At 47.1% G+C, this 22,456-nt stretch overlaps 1 protein-coding gene across 1 annotated transcript in view; it reads left to right on the top strand.

The window, feature by feature from the left end:
- The window catches only part of ESPNL (espin like), a 46,038-nt gene that overhangs the window by 1,625 nt on the left and 21,957 nt on the right, over positions 1–22,456 (top strand). Inside the window, exon 2 of the mRNA XM_066621489.1 lies at positions 1,108–1,298. Within this exon, the coding sequence (XP_066477586.1) occupies positions 1,108–1,298 (191 nt within the window). The remainder of the gene's footprint in view (positions 1–1,107; positions 1,299–22,456) is intronic.

Genomic DNA, 22,456 nt, shown 5'->3' on the forward strand with positions numbered 1-22,456 from the left:
GGTGCCAAAATGGCCACCACTGTATCCCGCCAAGCTGGGGGAGGCAGCCAGAGGTCTCCTCAAGGTAAGGAAACATTTGTTCCCTTACTTCATGTTGAACCCTGACAGCTTCTATGGGCCTATTCTGATCTGGACCAGCTCAATCGCTGGCACAGATCCGAGCAGAACTTCGTAGTGTTTTCAGAAACAGATAGGATCTGGCAGCAGCCTCCTTCATGGTGAACACCCCCCTCCTGGGCCTGAACTGTCCTTCTTGCCCTCCCCCTGTCCCAGAACGCCTTCCCACCATTCAAGGGGATACTTACCGCTGACGGCTCCTTGGGCTCCTCCAACTGGTGTGGAGACTGAGCAGCTGCCCATGCTGTCCTCCCTACTGACACCTTCATCGGAGAAGTGCCTTGTGGCCATCTCCCAGGCCATCTCCCAGGCAACACATGGGAGACTGATGCTGGCTGAGGATTGGATCAGGTCCTTAACCAATCTGGTTAGTGGTTGGTTCACATAAAGGCATTATCAACATACAACAAACCTTTATTAGGCATATAGATAAAGGCATTATCTTTACAGTCCTCTATTCGTCCTCTGGAGAAGCTGCCTTGATCAAGAACAAGAACTTATGGAAGTTATTGTTCTGTCGTATTGCCTTGCCTACTCACAACCATTTTATAAATGAAGAATGAAATGTACTTGTCGCACAACCGACCTCCTCCTTAGGTACTCCTTTCACCTTCTAGGACTAGATCATAGTCACATGAACACTTCAGTTGGCCAACTCCTCATTGCATTTGAACTCTGTCTAAAGGCTAGTAAGATGTACTATGTCTTGGCACTCAGATCATCCCATCAAATGGAGAACCACCATGCTAGCCACTGCCAGACATTTCTAGTGGTGGCAGCATTGACTTACTCTGCAAGGTGGGGGTAATCCACATGGCAAGCTGCTCTATGGGTTATAGGCGCTATGAGGAGGTCACCAAGAGGAAGCTTGTCAAGGGACTTCCTTGTGGCAATGATCACTTGTCCACTGGCCCTGAGAGAAGCACTGAAGACTGAAGAGTGGCACTGTGCAGCTCAGTGCTCCTAAATGATGTTTCGTTCTCTTCGCAGGAGCGAGATGCCTCAGGGGCCTCTCCACTCCATTTGGCTGCTCGCTTTGGACATTCAGAGGTGGTTGAGTGGCTGGTCCAGGCAGGCTATGACACTGCAACAGAGACAAGGGAAGGAGCTGTACCAGCACACTATGCAGCAGTCAGAGGAGATCTTACATGTCTGAAATTGCTGGTTGCTGCTGACTGGAGGTAGGCAAAAGCATATTGTACTTTGAAGAGGGTATTACGCTCACAGCATGCCAAAGAAAGCAAGGCACTACCTGTACCTTTACTCAGGCCTGGTCTATACTTGTAAATAGAATTAGGTACAAGAATCTAGAAGCAGTGGAGTAGACTCTGCCATTTTAGAGTCCAGGTGAGTTTTGAATATTCTCTCTCTCTCTCATATTAGTAGCTTCCTGCAAAGAGAATGGGTCTTTATCAGTCTACTTTGCATTGTGTTTTTCTTTTTGCAGAAGGACACATAAAAAGGCCTGACCCACCTTACAGTCTGAAGTAGTGCAATCTGTTGTTTTATCATGTCATTTCTATCCCCATCTCATTCTGGATATGTAGACTAGGCTAACTAGGTTATACACCCTGTTCATTTTAGGATTCCTTTAGCAAAATGAAATCAGTGTCACTGACTCCCAACTACAGTATTGCATCTCCTACCCTGAGCATGTATGTGCCTGGAATTGGGCATGACCTGATGACGTATGGAAACACTTTTGCAGCAGCTACGGCAATCACAGTTGTACTTGCTGGGGAAATCTGTGGTCATGGAAATTGTTGCAAAGTATACCTGTGAACTTTCTGTTCACATTATATGTGCACTTGTGTACAGAGGCATGATTCATGTGGAGAGAAAACTGCTTATGGTCATGTGTGCAAAACCCCAAGATCTCTGAAAGCTCATAGGCCAGCAGAGTGAAGCCCTTCCTTGTCTTTCGTTTCCATGCTGCAGCATTTCCAGATGCTCTTCACTCATTAGTCAAGAGCACAGCAGGCAGGCGCCTTTGGTCTTGATGGAAGAGGATTGCATTTCCAAAAACAATCCCCCTCATCATCTGGTCCCCTGCCCTTCTCCCCTTCAGTGGTCTACCATTGCTTAGCTATTTCAAGATCATATTTCTCCCAGAGTAATGCAGTAGTTTTCCATCATTAGGACAGGCTTCCTTCCCTACTTGTTAGCTCAAGGACAGTGCATATCTATCACAAGGAGCTGAGCTACAAAATTAAGGGCACAATCCTAACCAGGTCTACTCAGAAATAAGTCCTATTTGGAGCTTACTCTCAGGAAAGTGTGGTTAGGATTGCAGCCTAAGGAATATATCTGCAGACGCGTGTGGCCTCTGGGAACCAAGTGCCTCTGGGAACTAAGTGCCAGGTAAGGCACGAGAGTTTAGCATCTGGGCGAGGAGAAGGCAAGGAGACCTCTGAGTTTTGGAGAAGGAGAGGAGGAGGAGCAGGAGGAGGAGGTAAGTGTACTCATTCTAACGCTTTGTCTTTCTAACTCCCTGTCTTCTAACCTTAACCTTACCTTTAAAGCAACCTTAAATCAAAATTGAAAGTTAGCACCTAAGGGAGGTACATAGGGCTACTCTGAGTAGGAGCAGAGTCCTACTCGTGAGTAAGAGCAGAGTCCTACTCGTGAGTAAGTGCCCAAGGGTCAGGCATTTAAATCAAAGTTGAAAGTTAGCTGCACCTAAGGTAGCACTTAATCGAAGGAAGGGAGGAGGATAAAGTGAAAAGCAGGTTTTTCTACTGTTTAAATTAAACCTATACTTAACCCAGGTTAAACCTAATCTAAGTTAGAACATAACCTAAACAGGTCAGTAAATTGGGACACAGGATCTAGAGAGCAATAAATACTTAAACAAACCCAAATAAAAACTAGCTTGAGGTTACAAAAACAGTCCAGCCTAAGAGAACAGAACTAGGAGGGAAAGGACCTAGGAAGGGGCACTTCCCAACCCATTAAGAGCCCCATTAGGCTAATCCAAGCAGTCCATGCAGGAGCCTGCAGAGTAGGTCACGCCCATCAGCAGCCATTTGCCTTCCTGAGCTTTTGTAAACTCACCTGGGAAGGCCAGCCCCCTTTCAATCAGGAAGGAAGGAGGGGGGAGGAGCCAGCCAGGAGTATAAAGCTAGGCAGGCCATCGCGTGAGGCTCTCTGCAGACGCGTGTGGCCTCTGGGAACCAAGTGCCTCTGGGAACTAAGTGCCAGGTAAGGCACGAGAGTTTAGCATCTGGGCGAGGAGAAGGCAAGGAGACCTCTGAGTTTTGGAGAAGGAGAGGAGGAGGAGCAGGAGGAGGAGGTAAGTGTACTCATTCTAACGCTTTGTCTTTCTAACTCCCTGTCTTCTAACCTTAACCTTACCTTTAAAGCAACCTTAAATCAAAATTGAAAGTTAGCACCTAAGGGAGGTACATAGGGCTACTCTGAGTAGGAGCAGAGTCCTACTCGTGAGTAAGAGCAGAGTCCTACTCGTGAGTAAGTGCCCAAGGGTCAGGCATTTAAATCAAAGTTGAAAGTTAGCTGCACCTAAGGTAGCACTTAATCGAAGGAAGGGAGGAGGATAAAGTGAAAAGCAGGTTTTTCTACTGTTTAAATTAAACCTATACTTAACCCAGGTTAAACCTAATCTAAGTTAGAACATAACCTAAACAGGTCAGTAAATTGGGACACAGGATCTAGAGAGCAATAAATACTTAAACAAACCCAAATAAAAACTAGCTTGAGGTTACAAAAACAGTCCAGCCTAAGAGAACAGAACTAGGAGGGAAAGGACCTAGGAAGGGGCACTTCCCAACCCATTAAGAGCCCCATTAGGCTAATCCAAGCAGTCCATGCAGGAGCCTGCAGAGTAGGTCACGCCCATCAGCAGCCATTTGCCTTCCTGAGCTTTTGTAAACTCACCTGGGAAGGCCAGCCCCCTTTCAATCAGGAAGGAAGGAGGGGGGAGGAGCCAGCCAGGAGTATAAAGCTAGGCAGGCCATCGCGTGAGGCTCTCTGCAGACGCGTGTGGCCTCTGGGAACCAAGTGCCTCTGGGAACTAAGTGCCAGGTAAGGCACGAGAGTTTAGCATCTGGGCGAGGAGAAGGCAAGGAGACCTCTGAGTTTTGGAGAAGGAGAGGAGGAGGAGCAGGAGGAGGAGGTAAGTGTACTCATTCTAACGCTTTGTCTTTCTAACTCCCTGTCTTCTAACCTTAACCTTACCTTTAAAGCAACCTTAAATCAAAATTGAAAGTTAGCACCTAAGGGAGGTACATAGGGCTACTCTGAGTAGGAGCAGAGTCCTACTCGTGAGTAAGAGCAGAGTCCTACTCGTGAGTAAGTGCCCAAGGGTCAGGCATTTAAATCAAAGTTGAAAGTTAGCTGCACCTAAGGTAGCACTTAATCGAAGGAAGGGAGGAGGATAAAGTGAAAAGCAGGTTTTTCTACTGTTTAAATTAAACCTATACTTAACCCAGGTTAAACCTAATCTAAGTTAGAACATAACCTAAACAGGTCAGTAAATTGGGACACAGGATCTAGAGAGCAATAAATACTTAAACAAACCCAAATAAAAACTAGCTTGAGGTTACAAAAACAGTCCAGCCTAAGAGAACAGAACTAGGAGGGAAAGGACCTAGGAAGGGGCACTTCCCAACCCATTAAGAGCCCCATTAGGCTAATCCAAGCAGTCCATGCAGGAGCCTGCAGAGTAGGTCACGCCCATCAGCAGCCATTTGCCTTCCTGAGCTTTTGTAAACTCACCTGGGAAGGCCAGCCCCCTTTCAATCAGGAAGGAAGGAGGGGGGAGGAGCCAGCCAGGAGTATAAAGCTAGGCAGGCCATCGCGTGAGGCTCTCTGCAGACGCGTGTGGCCTCTGGGAACCAAGTGCCTCTGGGAACTAAGTGCCAGGTAAGGCACGAGAGTTTAGCATCTGGGCGAGGAGAAGGCAAGGAGACCTCTGAGTTTTGGAGAAGGAGAGGAGGAGGAGCAGGAGGAGGAGGTAAGTGTACTCATTCTAACGCTTTGTCTTTCTAACTCCCTGTCTTCTAACCTTAACCTTACCTTTAAAGCAACCTTAAATCAAAATTGAAAGTTAGCACCTAAGGGAGGTACATAGGGCTACTCTGAGTAGGAGCAGAGTCCTACTCGTGAGTAAGAGCAGAGTCCTACTCGTGAGTAAGTGCCCAAGGGTCAGGCATTTAAATCAAAGTTGAAAGTTAGCTGCACCTAAGGTAGCACTTAATCGAAGGAAGGGAGGAGGATAAAGTGAAAAGCAGGTTTTTCTACTGTTTAAATTAAACCTATACTTAACCCAGGTTAAACCTAATCTAAGTTAGAACATAACCTAAACAGGTCAGTAAATTGGGACACAGGATCTAGAGAGCAATAAATACTTAAACAAACCCAAATAAAAACTAGCTTGAGGTTACAAAAACAGTCCAGCCTAAGAGAACAGAACTAGGAGGGAAAGGACCTAGGAAGGGGCACTTCCCAACCCATTAAGAGCCCCATTAGGCTAATCCAAGCAGTCCATGCAGGAGCCTGCAGAGTAGGTCACGCCCATCAGCAGCCATTTGCCTTCCTGAGCTTTTGTAAACTCACCTGGGAAGGCCAGCCCCCTTTCAATCAGGAAGGAAGGAGGGGGGAGGAGCCAGCCAGGAGTATAAAGCTAGGCAGGCCATCGCGTGAGGCTCTCTGCAGACGCGTGTGGCCTCTGGGAACCAAGTGCCTCTGGGAACTAAGTGCCAGGTAAGGCACGAGAGTTTAGCATCTGGGCGAGGAGAAGGCAAGGAGACCTCTGAGTTTTGGAGAAGGAGAGGAGGAGGAGCAGGAGGAGGAGGTAAGTGTACTCATTCTAACGCTTTGTCTTTCTAACTCCCTGTCTTCTAACCTTAACCTTACCTTTAAAGCAACCTTAAATCAAAATTGAAAGTTAGCACCTAAGGGAGGTACATAGGGCTACTCTGAGTAGGAGCAGAGTCCTACTCGTGAGTAAGAGCAGAGTCCTACTCGTGAGTAAGTGCCCAAGGGTCAGGCATTTAAATCAAAGTTGAAAGTTAGCTGCACCTAAGGTAGCACTTAATCGAAGGAAGGGAGGAGGATAAAGTGAAAAGCAGGTTTTTCTACTGTTTAAATTAAACCTATACTTAACCCAGGTTAAACCTAATCTAAGTTAGAACATAACCTAAACAGGTCAGTAAATTGGGACACAGGATCTAGAGAGCAATAAATACTTAAACAAACCCAAATAAAAACTAGCTTGAGGTTACAAAAACAGTCCAGCCTAAGAGAACAGAACTAGGAGGGAAAGGACCTAGGAAGGGGCACTTCCCAACCCATTAAGAGCCCCATTAGGCTAATCCAAGCAGTCCATGCAGGAGCCTGCAGAGTAGGTCACGCCCATCAGCAGCCATTTGCCTTCCTGAGCTTTTGTAAACTCACCTGGGAAGGCCAGCCCCCTTTCAATCAGGAAGGAAGGAGGGGGGAGGAGCCAGCCAGGAGTATAAAGCTAGGCAGGCCATCGCGTGAGGCTCTCTGCAGACGCGTGTGGCCTCTGGGAACCAAGTGCCTCTGGGAACTAAGTGCCAGGTAAGGCACGAGAGTTTAGCATCTGGGCGAGGAGAAGGCAAGGAGACCTCTGAGTTTTGGAGAAGGAGAGGAGGAGGAGCAGGAGGAGGAGGTAAGTGTACTCATTCTAACGCTTTGTCTTTCTAACTCCCTGTCTTCTAACCTTAACCTTACCTTTAAAGCAACCTTAAATCAAAATTGAAAGTTAGCACCTAAGGGAGGTACATAGGGCTACTCTGAGTAGGAGCAGAGTCCTACTCGTGAGTAAGAGCAGAGTCCTACTCGTGAGTAAGTGCCCAAGGGTCAGGCATTTAAATCAAAGTTGAAAGTTAGCTGCACCTAAGGTAGCACTTAATCGAAGGAAGGGAGGAGGATAAAGTGAAAAGCAGGTTTTTCTACTGTTTAAATTAAACCTATACTTAACCCAGGTTAAACCTAATCTAAGTTAGAACATAACCTAAACAGGTCAGTAAATTGGGACACAGGATCTAGAGAGCAATAAATACTTAAACAAACCCAAATAAAAACTAGCTTGAGGTTACAAAAACAGTCCAGCCTAAGAGAACAGAACTAGGAGGGAAAGGACCTAGGAAGGGGCACTTCCCAACCCATTAAGAGCCCCATTAGGCTAATCCAAGCAGTCCATGCAGGAGCCTGCAGAGTAGGTCACGCCCATCAGCAGCCATTTGCCTTCCTGAGCTTTTGTAAACTCACCTGGGAAGGCCAGCCCCCTTTCAATCAGGAAGGAAGGAGGGGGGAGGAGCCAGCCAGGAGTATAAAGCTAGGCAGGCCATTGTGTGAGGCTCTCTGCAGACGCGTGTGGCCTCTGGGAACCAAGTGCCTCTGGGAACTAAGTGCCAGGTAAGGCACGAGAGTTTAGCATCTGGGCGAGGAGAAGGCAAGGAGACCTCTGAGTTTTGGAGAAGGAGAGGAGGAGGAGCAGGAGGAGGAGGTAAGTGTACTCATTCTAACGCTTTGTCTTTCTAACTCCCTGTCTTCTAACCTTAACCTTACCTTTAAAGCAACCTTAAATCAAAATTGAAAGTTAGCACCTAAGGGAGGTACATAGGGCTACTCTGAGTAGGAGCAGAGTCCTACTCGTGAGTAAGAGCAGAGTCCTACTCGTGAGTAAGTGCCCAAGGGTCAGGCATTTAAATCAAAGTTGAAAGTTAGCTGCACCTAAGGTAGCACTTAATCGAAGGAAGGGAGGAGGATAAAGTGAAAAGCAGGTTTTTCTACTGTTTAAATTAAACCTATACTTAACCCAGGTTAAACCTAATCTAAGTTAGAACATAACCTAAACAGGTCAGTAAATTGGGACACAGGATCTAGAGAGCAATAAATACTTAAACAAACCCAAATAAAAACTAGCTTGAGGTTACAAAAACAGTCCAGCCTAAGAGAACAGAACTAGGAGGGAAAGGACCTAGGAAGGGGCACTTCCCAACCCATTAAGAGCCCCATTAGGCTAATCCAAGCAGTCCATGCAGGAGCCTGCAGAGTAGGTCACGCCCATCAGCAGCCATTTGCCTTCCTGAGCTTTTGTAAACTCACCTGGGAAGGCCAGCCCCCTTTCAATCAGGAAGGAAGGAGGGGGGAGGAGCCAGCCAGGAGTATAAAGCTAGGCAGGCCATCGCGTGAGGCTCTCTGCAGACGCGTGTGGCCTCTGGGAACCAAGTGCCTCTGGGAACTAAGTGCCAGGTAAGGCACGAGAGTTTAGCATCTGGGCGAGGAGAAGGCAAGGAGACCTCTGAGTTTTGGAGAAGGAGAGGAGGAGGAGCAGGAGGAGGAGGTAAGTGTACTCATTCTAACGCTTTGTCTTTCTAACTCCCTGTCTTCTAACCTTAACCTTACCTTTAAAGCAACCTTAAATCAAAATTGAAAGTTAGCACCTAAGGGAGGTACATAGGGCTACTCTGAGTAGGAGCAGAGTCCTACTCGTGAGTAAGAGCAGAGTCCTACTCGTGAGTAAGTGCCCAAGGGTCAGGCATTTAAATCAAAGTTGAAAGTTAGCTGCACCTAAGGTAGCACTTAATCGAAGGAAGGGAGGAGGATAAAGTGAAAAGCAGGTTTTTCTACTGTTTAAATTAAACCTATACTTAACCCAGGTTAAACCTAATCTAAGTTAGAACATAACCTAAACAGGTCAGTAAATTGGGACACAGGATCTAGAGAGCAATAAATACTTAAACAAACCCAAATAAAAACTAGCTTGAGGTTACAAAAACAGTCCAGCCTAAGAGAACAGAACTAGGAGGGAAAGGACCTAGGAAGGGGCACTTCCCAACCCATTAAGAGCCCCATTAGGCTAATCCAAGCAGTCCATGCAGGAGCCTGCAGAGTAGGTCACGCCCATCAGCAGCCATTTGCCTTCCTGAGCTTTTGTAAACTCACCTGGGAAGGCCAGCCCCCTTTCAATCAGGAAGGAAGGAGGGGGGAGGAGCCAGCCAGGAGTATAAAGCTAGGCAGGCCATCGCGTGAGGCTCTCTGCAGACGCGTGTGGCCTCTGGGAACCAAGTGCCTCTGGGAACTAAGTGCCAGGTAAGGCACGAGAGTTTAGCATCTGGGCGAGGAGAAGGCAAGGAGACCTCTGAGTTTTGGAGAAGGAGAGGAGGAGGAGCAGGAGGAGGAGGTAAGTGTACTCATTCTAACGCTTTGTCTTTCTAACTCCCTGTCTTCTAACCTTAACCTTACCTTTAAAGCAACCTTAAATCAAAATTGAAAGTTAGCACCTAAGGGAGGTACATAGGGCTACTCTGAGTAGGAGCAGAGTCCTACTCGTGAGTAAGAGCAGAGTCCTACTCGTGAGTAAGTGCCCAAGGGTCAGGCATTTAAATCAAAGTTGAAAGTTAGCTGCACCTAAGGTAGCACTTAATCGAAGGAAGGGAGGAGGATAAAGTGAAAAGCAGGTTTTTCTACTGTTTAAATTAAACCTATACTTAACCCAGGTTAAACCTAATCTAAGTTAGAACATAACCTAAACAGGTCAGTAAATTGGGACACAGGATCTAGAGAGCAATAAATACTTAAACAAACCCAAATAAAAACTAGCTTGAGGTTACAAAAACAGTCCAGCCTAAGAGAACAGAACTAGGAGGGAAAGGACCTAGGAAGGGGCACTTCCCAACCCATTAAGAGCCCCATTAGGCTAATCCAAGCAGTCCATGCAGGAGCCTGCAGAGTAGGTCACGCCCATCAGCAGCCATTTGCCTTCCTGAGCTTTTGTAAACTCACCTGGGAAGGCCAGCCCCCTTTCAATCAGGAAGGAAGGAGGGGGGAGGAGCCAGCCAGGAGTATAAAGCTAGGCAGGCCATCGCGTGAGGCTCTCTGCAGACGCGTGTGGCCTCTGGGAACCAAGTGCCTCTGGGAACTAAGTGCCAGGTAAGGCACGAGAGTTTAGCATCTGGGCGAGGAGAAGGCAAGGAGACCTCTGAGTTTTGGAGAAGGAGAGGAGGAGGAGCAGGAGGAGGAGGTAAGTGTACTCATTCTAACGCTTTGTCTTTCTAACTCCCTGTCTTCTAACCTTAACCTTACCTTTAAAGCAACCTTAAATCAAAATTGAAAGTTAGCACCTAAGGGAGGTACATAGGGCTACTCTGAGTAGGACCAGAGTCCTACTCGTGAGTAAGAGCAGAGTCCTACTCGTGAGTAAGTGCCCAAGGGTCAGGCATTTAAATCAAAGTTGAAAGTTAGCTGCACCTAAGGTAGCACTTAATCGAAGGAAGGGAGGAGGATAAAGTGAAAAGCAGGTTTTTCTACTGTTTAAATTAAACCTATACTTAACCCAGGTTAAACCTAATCTAAGTTAGAACATAACCTAAACAGGTCAGTAAATTGGGACACAGGATCTAGAGAGCAATAAATACTTAAACAAACCCAAATAAAAACTAGCTTGAGGTTACAAAAACAGTCCAGCCTAAGAGAACAGAACTAGGAGGGAAAGGACCTAGGAAGGGGCACTTCCCAACCCATTAAGAGCCCCATTAGGCTAATCCAAGCAGTCCATGCAGGAGCCTGCAGAGTAGGTCACGCCCATCAGCAGCCATTTGCCTTCCTGAGCTTTTGTAAACTCACCTGGGAAGGCCAGCCCCCTTTCAATCAGGAAGGAAGGAGGGGGGAGGAGCCAGCCAGGAGTATAAAGCTAGGCAGGCCATCGCGTGAGGCTCTCTGCAGACGCGTGTGGCCTCTGGGAACCAAGTGCCTCTGGGAACTAAGTGCCAGGTAAGGCACGAGAGTTTAGCATCTGGGCGAGTTCAGCAGCAGGGCGAGGAGGCCAGGGCCCCATACACTGCCCTTCCTCTTCCCTAGAGAAAAGGGTTGCTATCCAGTGTATGGTTTTTAAAAGGACCCCTAAATAAAACAACAACAACAACAAAAAAGCTATGCAGTCAGACAGCCAGCAGCAGGGTGGGGGCTATCCAGTGTTCTGCATCGAGTGCCACATGTATGATTATATGCCTCTGGGGCATAAGTCATGGGTGTGTCCTCGATGCAAGGAGCTCCAGGCTCTCAGGGAACACGTCCGCTCCCTTGAAGCCTTGGTGGCTGACCTGGAGAAGCGCAGGCAGCCAGAGGAGGACCGTGGGGAGACTTCTGGGGACAATCAGGCTTCGTCCCAACCTCAGGCGTGCAGCTCCTCGGCTGCCCGGGTGGGAAGTCTCGGGACTGGAGGACGTCATCCTGGAGAGGAGGGAAACAATCCCCTAGGGGGGACCCCTTCTCCAGGGGATGGGCCCGTATCTGAACGCACTCGGGATACTCCTCGGCGGGAGGGGGGTCGGGGGCTTCTTGTAGTGGGGGATTCGATTATTAGAAACATAGAGAGGGGGGTTTGCGACGGATGTGAGGACCGCATGGTGACTTGCCTGCCTGGTGCGAAGGTTGCGGACATCACTTCTCGTCTAGACAGGCTAGTAGGCAGTGCTGGGGGAGAGGTAGCGGCTGTGGTGCATGTCGGCACCAACGATGTGGGCAAGTGTAGCTGGGAGGTCCTGGAGGCCAAATTTAGGCTTTTAGGCAGGAAGCTGAAAGCCAGGACCTCAAAGGTAGCGTTCTCTGAAGTGCTACCTGTTCCACGCGCAGGGCCAGCTAGGCAGGCGGAGATCAGGGGTCTCAATGCGTGGATGAGACGGTGGTGTAGGGAGGAGGGGTTTAGATTCGTTAGGCACTGGGGAACGTTCTGGGACAAGCGGGGCCTGTACAAGAGGGACGGGCTCCATTTGAACCAGAATGGAACCAGACTGCTGGCGCATAACATTAAAAAGGTGGCAGAGCAGCTTTTAAACTGATCCCTGGGGGAAGGCCGACAGGAGCCGAGGGGCATCCGGTTCGGGACTCCTCATCCCTATGGGATGAGGATGGGGAGGTTAGAGAACAACAAGACAAAGGCAGGGTAGGAGAAGAAATTGGGAAAGGTAGGGTGATGGGATGTGATAGACGGTTTGGCACAATGAGAGGATGCGGGGACAAAGGAGCGAATAAGCAGCCCATCCTGGGGCATTCCGTGTATAAATGCTTTTATGCGAATGCCCGAAGTCTACGAGCAAAGATGGGAGAACTGGAATGTCTGGTGACAAGGGAAAATATTGACATAGTGGGCATAACGGAAACCTGGTGGAATGCGGAGAATCAGTGGGATACCGCAATCCCGGGCTATAAACTCTACAGGAGGGACAGGCAGGGGCGTGTTGGAGGTGGGGTGGCCCTTTATGTTAAGGAAGGGATAGAATCCAGCAAAGTAGAGATTGAAGGTGGGTCAGACTCCACCGTAGAATCTCTGTGGGTTAAATTACCAGGCTTGTGCAGCAATGTAATACTGGGGGCGTGCTATCGTCCTCCAGACCAGAAATCTGATGGGGACCTTGAAATGAGGAAACAGATCAGGGAGGTGACAAGGAAGGCCAGGGTTGTAATCATGGGGGACTTCAATTATCCTCATATTGACTGGGTCAATTTGTGTTCTGGACACGATAAGGAAACCGGATTTCTTGACGTGCTAAATGACTGTGGCTTAGATCAGCTAGTCACGGAGCCCACCAGAGGACAGGTGACTCTGGATTTAATTTTGTGCGGTACGCAGGACCTGGTTAGAGATGTAAACGTTACTGAGCCATTGGGGAACAGTGATCATGCTGCGATCCGTTTTGACGTGCACGTTGGGGGAAGAATACCAGGCAAATCTCTAACAAAAACCCTTGACTTCCGACGGGCGGACTTCCCTCAAATGAGGAGGCTGGTTAGAAGGAGGTTGAAAGGGAGGGTAAAAAGAGTCCAGTCTCTCCAGAGTGCATGGAGGCTGCTTAAAACAACAGTAATAGAGGCCCAGCAGAGGTGTATACCGCAAAGAAAGAAGGGTTCCACTAAATCCAGGAGAGTGCCCGCATGGCTAACCAGCCAAGTTAGAGAGGCTGTGAAGGGCAAGGAAGCTTCCTTCCATAAATGGAAGTCTTGCCCTAATGAAGAGAATAAAAAGGAACATAAACTGTGGCAAAAGAAATGTAAGAAGGTGATAGGGGAGGCCAAGCGAGACTATGAGGAACGCATGGCCAGCAACATTAAGGGGAATAATAAAAGCTTCTTCAAATATGTTAGAAGCAGGAAACCCGCCAGAGAAGCGGTTGGCCCTCTGGATGGTGAGGGAGGGAAAGGGGAGATAAAAGGAGACTTAGAGATGGCAGAGAAATTAAATGAGTTCTTTGCATCTGTCTTCACGGCAGAAGACCTCGGGCAGATACCGCTGCCCGAACGGCCCCTCCTGACCGAGGAGTTAAGTCAGATAGAGGTTAAAAGAGAAGATGTTTCAGACCTCATTGATAAATTAAAGATCAATAAGTCACCGGGCCCTGATGGCATACACCCAAGGGTTATTAAGGAATTGAAGAATGAAGTTGCAGATCTCTTGACTAAGGTATGCAACTTGTCCCTCAAAACGGCCACAGTGCCAGAAGATTGGAGGATAGCAAATGTCACGCCTATTTTTAAAAAGGGAAAGAGGGGGGACCCGGGAAACTATAGGCCGGTCAGCCTAACATCCATACCGGGTAAGATGGTGGAATGCCTCATCAAAGATAGGATCTCAAAACACATAGACGAACAGGCCTTGCTGAGGGAGAGTCAGCATGGCTTCTGTAAGGGTAAGTCTTGCCTCACAAACCTTATAGAATTCTTTGAAAAGGTCAACAGGCATGTGGATGCGGGAGAACCCGTGGACATTATATATCTGGACTTTCAGAAGGCGTTTGACACGGTCCCTCACCAAAGGCTACTGAAAAAACTCCACAGTCAGGGAATTAGAGGACAGGTCCTCTCGTGGATTGAGAACTGGTTGGAGGCCAGGAAGCAGAGAGTGGGTGTCAATGGGCAATTTTCACAATGGAGAGAGGTGAAAAGCGGTGTGCCCCAAGGATCTGTCCTGGGACCGGTGCTTTTCAACCTCTTCATAAATGACCTGGAGACAGGGTTGAGCAGTGAAGTGGCTAAGTTTGCAGACGACACCAAACTTTTCCGAGTGGTAAAGACCAGAAGTGATTGTGAGGAGCTCCAGAAGGATCTCTCCAGACTGGCAGAATGGGCAGCAAAATGGCAGATGCGCTTCAATGTCAGTAAGTGTAAAGTCATGCACATTGGGGCAAAAAATCAAAACTTCACATATAGGCTGATGGGTTCTGAGCTGTCTGTGACAGATCAGGAGAGAGATCTTGGGGTGGTGGTGGACAGGTCGATGAAAGTGTCGACCCAATGTGCGGTGGCAGTGAAGAAGGCCAATTCTATGCTTGGGATCATTAGGAAGGGTATTGAGAACAAAACGGTTAGTATTATAATGCCGTTGTACAAATCGATGGTAAGGCCACACCTGGAGTATTGTGTCCAGTTCTGGTCGCCGCATCTCAAAAAAGACATAGTGGAAATGGAAAAGGTGCAAAAGAGAGCGACTAAGATGATTACGGGGCTGGGGCACCTTCCTTATGAGGAAAGGCTACGGCATTTGGGCCTCTTCAGCCTAGAAAAGAGACGCCTGAGGGGGGACATGATTGAGACATACAAAATTATGCAGGGGATGGACAGAGTGGATAGGGAGATGCTCTTTACACTCTCACATAATACCAGAACCAGGGGACATCCACTAAAATTGAGTGTTGGGCGGGTTAGGACAGACAAAAGAAAATATTTCTTTACTCAGCGCGTGGTCGGTCTGTGGAACTCCTTGCCACAGGATGTGGTGCTGGCGTCTAGCCTAGACGCCTTTAAAAGGGGATTGGACGAGTTTCTGGAGGAAAAATCCATTATGGGGTACAAGCCATGATGTGTATGCGCAACCTCCTGATTTTAGGAATGGGTTAAGTCAGAATGCCAGATGCAAGGGAGGGCACCAGGATGAGGTCTCTTGTTATCTGGTGTGCTCCCTGGGGCATTTGGTGGGCCGCTGTGAGATACAGGAAGCTGGACTAGATGGGCCTATGGCCTGATCCAGTGGGGCTGTTCTTATGTTCTTATGTTCTTATATACCAAAACAATGGTCTGGGGTTGGCGCAGATGGATTGTACTGACTCTTATTTCATTTGATTTGCTTCATTTTCTCCTGTGAAGTTACTTCTACAAAAGGGTAAGGCAAGGGCATGTTGGGATGGGAGCATGGTTAGAGTCAGTAGGTCTCCTTCCATCCTGGCAGTTATGGTATATGTGCAGACTAATTCAGCAGCTTGACTTTTCACTGTTTCTTCTTCTTCATGTCCACTTCCTGTGCAGGCATTGCGTTGCAGCAACTGCTCTGCAACCTTTGTCCATTACTTCAGTTTCTTCATTTTCTAGTAGTACCTGGCTAGTAGATTTCCCTGGGCAATCCTCCTGACAGTGGTGTACCTGGGGGTTCCAGTGACCAGGGCAACCCCTCCCCCGTTTCCCACCCCCACACTCAATTTTAGGCCCCCCCCACGCCTCCTTTTCCACCCCCTCTGCCCCTGACTCGGAAGTAATTGTGGTGACATTATCGTCACCACAATTACTTCCACATGGCTACCTCCTCCTTTAAAAAAAGGGGGAACAGAGGAGGCAGCCAAGGCCCTGTCAGAGCCTTCCGCACCACTTGTAAGTGGTGTGGAGATCTCCATTGGAGTGGTTTGGAGCTGCTGGAAGTGCCCAAGTCAGGTGAGCGCCACTTCCAGGAGACAGGTGGTGCTCCCCTGCTGGGTGCCGCTTCCAGCAGCCCAAGATGCTCCGATGGAGACTGGGGCCTTGGAAGCGACATGCATCTCCTCCAAAATTGGAGGAGGTACATGCCACTTTCCTTCCGCCTCTGAGGATGCCCTCAGATGCGGAAGAGGGGTGCCCAGGATCGCTGTGGAGAGGACAGGGAGAAGCTGCCTCTCTGGCAGGCAGTGATAGAATGCCGGACTGGGGCTGCCCGCTCTCCCTTCCTCCTTTATAGGAGAAGAGGAAAGGGATGCCCTAGAGAGGCAGCACATCGAGAGATGTGACTCCCGGCGTGCTGATGCTCTAGGGCGCCCATTTCCTATCCTCTGGAGGAGACGAGTTGGTGCCCTAGAGAGGCAGCATGCTGGGAGTTGCAATGCTACCTCTCTAGGGTGCCCTCTCCCCTCCTCTGGAGGAGAGGAAAGGGGCACCCTACAGCGTCAGCATGCCGGGAATCACATCTCCCAGTGCGCTGCCTCTCTAGGACACCCCTTTCCTTTCTTCCTATAAAGGAGGAGGGGGGAGAGGGCGGCCCAGCCCGAATCTGAGTTGGACGCTGAGTAGTACTGATCAGCAAGTGTCCCTTTAAAAAAAGCCTCCTGACGGAGGAGGGGCACCCAGGATTGCTGCTGGTAAGGCAGCTTCTTGCAGTGATCTTAATAACTCAACAGTAACTTAACTCAACCCAGCAGCGATCCTGGGTGCCCCTCCTCCATCAGGGGGCTTTTTTTTAAGGGACAGAAACCAGTGGAGCTGCTGGCTTCTCTCCCTTTAAGGAAAAAAGGCAGATGGGTGGCAGGGGGTGAGGCGCAAGGAGGCGTCCCCAGAGGGTCAACGCCCTTGGGCATTTGCCCCGCTTGCCCCCCTCCAGGTAGGCCACTGCCTCCTGATCACTTGCTGATCAGTACTACTCATGTTCACGATAGTGCTCTCAGATACTTGGTAGGTGACCTCTCAACTTGTCCAGACTCTAGTAAGCACCATATTTCAGGGACTTCCGGTCCTGGCCATAGCAAAATTTATTAATGCTTTTTCACATCAAGGTCTGGGGTGCTAAAATAGTTTCCCAAAGCTATGGAACAGTATAACACCTGAAAGTTAATGGAAAAACGCCTCCTACAGGCCAGCATTGTGTTACTGCTGTTGCCCTCAATACTCTCCTTCTTTCTCCCTCCCTCCCTGCTAGCTCCATTTCCCATGCCATTTGTATTGCCCTGGCGGGCCTGGTAGGAGGAAAAATATACTGTGCAGCCTTTTGTGTGTGGAGATTCATGCAGTCTGGATCCCAGGAGCAGAAGTAGACAGGGCTTGATCCTATTCAGGCCACGCTGGCCCAGCGCTGGCGCATAGTGTCGCAAATGTGCCAAAATGCACACCTGCAACACAGTGCATGGGTCCAGCGGTGGCTCAGCACAAGCATGCACTGAGCCAGTGCCAGGTGGAGGACACTGTCACTGTCCAGGTGAGGAACTTCTGAGAGGCCCTTCTGGTTTGAATAAAAACCGGAAATGCCTCTCAGAAGCCTCAGGAGGGTCAGTGAGGCCCTCTTGACAAGGGTTGGGCAAAGGAGGACCAACCCGTATAACTATATTTGATTATACACGCCAACACACATTTTGCTTCCTTAAACGTTACACCAATTTCTGGGTATATTTGGGGAGCTGATTCCAAAAATGGCATCCGTTTTGCCCTATCACGTCAAGTTTTGGAGACACGGCATAGCCTCTTTAGTGAATGGTTCAAGCAGCTTCCTCATGAGGAAGCCTACACCATGGCTTGAACCATTCACTAATGAGGCTCTACTATATCTCCAAAAATAAAAATGATAGGGCAAAACGGATGCCATTTTTGGAATCTGCACCCCAAATTCGTATCAAACCACCACAAAGTTTGGGAAAAACTTTTCTGACCCTCAGTTTTGTAGGCCTGTGTTATCTTTCTCAAATACTGTACAAAAGAAAATGTTATAGCACACACACATACACACACAGAGAGAATACTTTTTCTTGCAATTTAGAATTTAAGAGTTTCAATTGTTGTGCTTTTTTCTACAGACGTATTTTTGAAAATAGAAGTTGGCAATTTTGCATGTGCAAGAAGTTAACCTTTGCAGAGGGTGCAAAATAGCCTGGCACAGGCCCTGGGTGCACCTCAGTGATGTCTGAAAGCTGGACAAATAACAGATATGCTCTTCATGGGAATTTGTCTCGGGTTGGGCACCCCCACAACTCTTCAAAATGTTTCCTTCGAATATTAAATTTGACTGGGTGGCGGCTTCACGGTCAATCTTCTTTAACCCATCTCTAGGGGTCTGGGAAGGTGCCTCGGATATCCAACCACATCTTCCATTGGGGCAATAGGTGGTGGAGATGGTGGTCTTCTTGACAGCCTTGGGCTTTCATTGCCTGGCAACAATGAAGTGCTACTCAAAGAGCAGAGTGAATCCAAGGATGTTTTGACAAAAGAGATTGGCATCTGGGGGATTAAAAGATATACCATGCATCAGAACTCCAACTCACTGATGAGCAGAAATGAAGTAGAGCTAAGCATTGGAGAGAGACTTTTTCCAGCAAATGCACCCTCCCCCAAATAACCCATAATCCTATGCCATGAGCTTTGAAATGGGCTCATCCCTCCAGATATAGGAAGTGATGTCAGGGCTGATGTAGCCACAGAAGGGACCAAAACATGGCAGGCATAATGCTTGTATGATTTCATATTTCCCACAGCTACAAGGAAAGCAGTGGGTCTAAGGTTGATGCTATGGGATAGTGGCTCTATGTGAGTGCAGTGAAAAGGGACACTGGTTTCCACTTACTTTCTCTTGCAGTATATCTTCATGCAGTATATCTTGTAGAACATTTTGCTGTAGTTTATGATGGAATAGATTAATAATGCTGCAAAGACAAGACAAAGGACCATGTAAACTGATGTGAGAAAGTGAAGATCTTCCACTTCCTCTGAGGTCTCTGACTAAGGGACAGGCTGCTCACCAGTCCACATCTCTTTCTTCATTGAGCAGCTGGTTTTGGGACCATGAGCCTGTTACACAAAGGGAAAAAGAATAAAACAATGAGGACAAGTGGAGAGGCAGGATATCTGGTCTTTCGAATTCATTTATTGTTATTTTTCAGCTACAGACTGCTGCATACATTCCGTGGCTGTTTTATTCTTAGGGGACTCCCCAGATTTGGGGGTTACTTTTCATTTGGGGAGGTTTTCTCAACGAGGCTTCCTTCCACTTTGGGTGGTGGCAGTGTTACCTACCTTTTCCCTGTTCTCTCCCAGTGAAAATGGTGAAGCAGGGAGAAAGGCGTTAGTCATTGCTCCACCTGGCAGGCCCTTTTCCATTCCTTTACATATGTGAACAGTCCTGGGGTCTGAACCTGAGGAGTTCTGGCAACCCTCCTTCATGGTCTTCTGGTCTAGGCCAAAAAGCTAGTTCTTAGATTTAGAACACTAATGGACAGATTCAGTTCCTCCTCCTTGAGAGACGCTACATGGAGACCCCTAAGTCAGACCTGGACACTCTCTTCACACACTGAGGCTTTTCTCTTACCTGACAGCGGTAAACCAATCAGAAACCACAGAAGATGGTGAAGAGAAACAGAAACAAGAACTGATGCAGCCCTGTAACAAAGTCACAATGGGGCATGACCATCATGAGCATGAACATGATGCTAACTTACAACCAAAGAGTAAGAGTTGGTCTAGCAGTTTCTGGACCAGACCTAGATTCTCCTTGGAAAAAACCTCTGACATCACAAAGAGCCTAGTACTGATTGGCTCAGGGGACCTCAGGAGACCTTGTAATGAAAACACAGCACAATTCTTACAAGTAGACTTTTTCCTCCAAGGTTAAGCCATTTCTGCCCAATGTTGCATATACGCAACAGGGACTGAATGTGTACACCTGTGGACCAGGCAAAAAATTAATGGCTTACAGGGAGACAGATAAGATTGTAATTTAAGGAATGACTCCTTGTTTAATTTTGGGGAAGCAGAGTAGGGTTGAAGAGAACGGTTGTCGGAGAAATGGAAAGATATAGGAAGTGAAGTTTTCTTCTTTCAAGAGAACTTCCAGAGAAAAACACTGTCTGCTGTTCAAGGAGTTAGGAAATGTAGTACAGTTTGCCTCACCTTGCCCCCATTCCTCCCAACAGGGAGAAAAGTTGGACTGAAAGTAAAGGTGACGGTTACTGTCTCTCAGCCTAACCTACCTCATAGGGCTGTTGAGAGGACAAAAGGAGGGAAGGAACCATGTAGTCCAGCCATTTTCAACCACTGTGCTGTGGCTCCCTCAACATTCTAGAAGGCTGACCAGTAACTGACTGTTGGATCTACTGGAACTTAACTGAACTCCCTCCTCACAGCCGCAGTCCTCCTTCTGTATCTCTGCCAACATAAATTAATCCTTTTATAACATTCTCCTGCCACAATGATTCAAATATTCCCATGTTTGGGGTATTGAGGGTTGATTCCTATAGCTCTTTTGACGTGTGGAGAGCCATTATACGTTAAGGGTTTATATGGCACTAGTCTTCTCAATAGACCAGCAAGGTTTGGTTAACAGGAGGTCTGGTCTAGAGGGTAGAGCCTCCGTTTGCCTGAAGATAATATCCGAAGGTCGCCAGTTCGAGGCCACCGGCACCGTGAACGGCGAGACCTTGCAGCAGCTGACGAGCCTAGCCGAGTTATGCTGAGTTATTCCACCTGCTCTTTGGCTGCTGTCAGCCTGTGTGGGAGGAAAATGGAGGGCAGAATGTGATACCAGATCATAAAAGATCCATCTGAAATGTGGTTCTTGAAAGTCAGAACCTTCTTTAATTGTAAAAATCCCTATTGGGATTTAGTATAGCCTGCCTATGTAAACCACCTTGAATTAAAGTCTGAGGAGAAATCTGACGACCAAGAAAGGCGGTATATAAATACCTGTATTATTATTATTATTATTATTATTATTATTATTATTATTATTTATTATAATAATAATAATTAATTATAATTAATAATAATAATAATAATAATAATAATAATAATAATAATAATAATTCAGATTAACCAAATCACTTCTTCTCTCAACATCTAACACAGCTATGAATTTCTTCACTGGCAAAGAAAAATGGAAGACAATTCTTTGTAATGGATTTGTACATTTCTTGAAAATTTTTAAAATAGGCTTTTGACCATGGCACCCAATGAGCTTAGATCAATTAAAAATTTCAAAATGAAAATTGCTGAGTGCGTGCAGTGCTGCTAAACAGGCCAGCAGCAACAGCCATTTTAAGGAATACAAGCTAGCATAACTCAATCCAGTACTCTTAAAGCAAATACCCAATGGTTGGATTTGGTCCCTGGAAAGCACCCACCCCACCTCCTCACTAGTGGTCTGCCCAATTCAGACCTAGCTCTTTTCAATGGCCCCCTATACATCCCTTTGTTTCACAAACTCATATCGGAGTACGGCATATCTCTGAATGTTTTTCATGGGCATCTTCATCCAAACACAAACTGGCTAGGGACTGAACAAGAGTATGAATAGCACAACAATACATAGGTAATGGTACCAAGAAAGCTGTCATGATAACACTGGTATAAAATGGTGGAGGAATTTCAAATAGTAGTCTCCATATGGAGTCTGCTTCTTAATAAAGGGAGTACCCGAGATGCAGTATATTGTGTCTCTGTCATAGCCATTTATTTATACATACTAGGACACTAGGACATACTATTTATACAAGTAGGACACTGGGGATGTAAGTCTCTTAAAACAGGCAGTACGCATGTTGACCCTCAGGCTCCAAAAAGCAACAGCATAGACTCAGTTTTAGCTACATCAAACCAAAATGTCTCTACTCTGTTCTCCCATTCTAACAGAAAACTCTCAACGCTCTTGAAAATTTTTTAGGACAGCCTTTTCCCTTCCCCCCCCCCCCACGGTTTTGGCCATGAGATAACTATTTTCACATTTCACAAAAGTTTCACAAAACTATTCATTTTCCCTTTTTTGATCTCTGCTTGTCCAAAAATAGGATGAGGCAATGATGTTTAAACGAGACAGATGCAGGTTGAAAGAGACAATCTTCCTAAAGTAGTACTTTCTGTGGAAAGAAAGAACTTGACATGAATGTATGAATTCTAGTGCACCATGCATTTTGCACACTGCATCTCTACCTGAGGTATATTTTGAACTGTTGGTAACTTACTGTAGGACAATTCTATTTCTGTAGGATTTTGTTAACCAAAATACTCTCCCAGCTTTAAAATTGGTGAAAGACAGGCAACTACAATCCCCATTTTCAATTATGAAATGTTTAAGGGTGTGCTTCCTTCAGTCGGCTAATTCTGGTCCAGAGATGCAAGAGTTCCAAGAGGCATCTGATACCCGTGGTGCTTAAAGCTATTGTTGCAAGTGACTAGGCACAGGCTGAGTTCAGACATAATGCTAAATTATTATTTTGTGTAATGTCTAAACTCAAGTCTGCCCATAAGCCATGGTTTGTTTGGGATCAACAAAGTAGAATCTGGAACCATGAGGTTGGTTTGCAAACCATAGTCATAAGCAAGGCCATTATTTAAATAATAAGCACTATTTGAATTCACAAACCAT

Source organism: Tiliqua scincoides, chromosome 3 (assembly GCF_035046505.1).
Source record: "Tiliqua scincoides isolate rTilSci1 chromosome 3, rTilSci1.hap2, whole genome shotgun sequence".
NCBI classification, from domain to species: Eukaryota; Metazoa; Chordata; class Lepidosauria; order Squamata; family Scincidae; genus Tiliqua; species Tiliqua scincoides.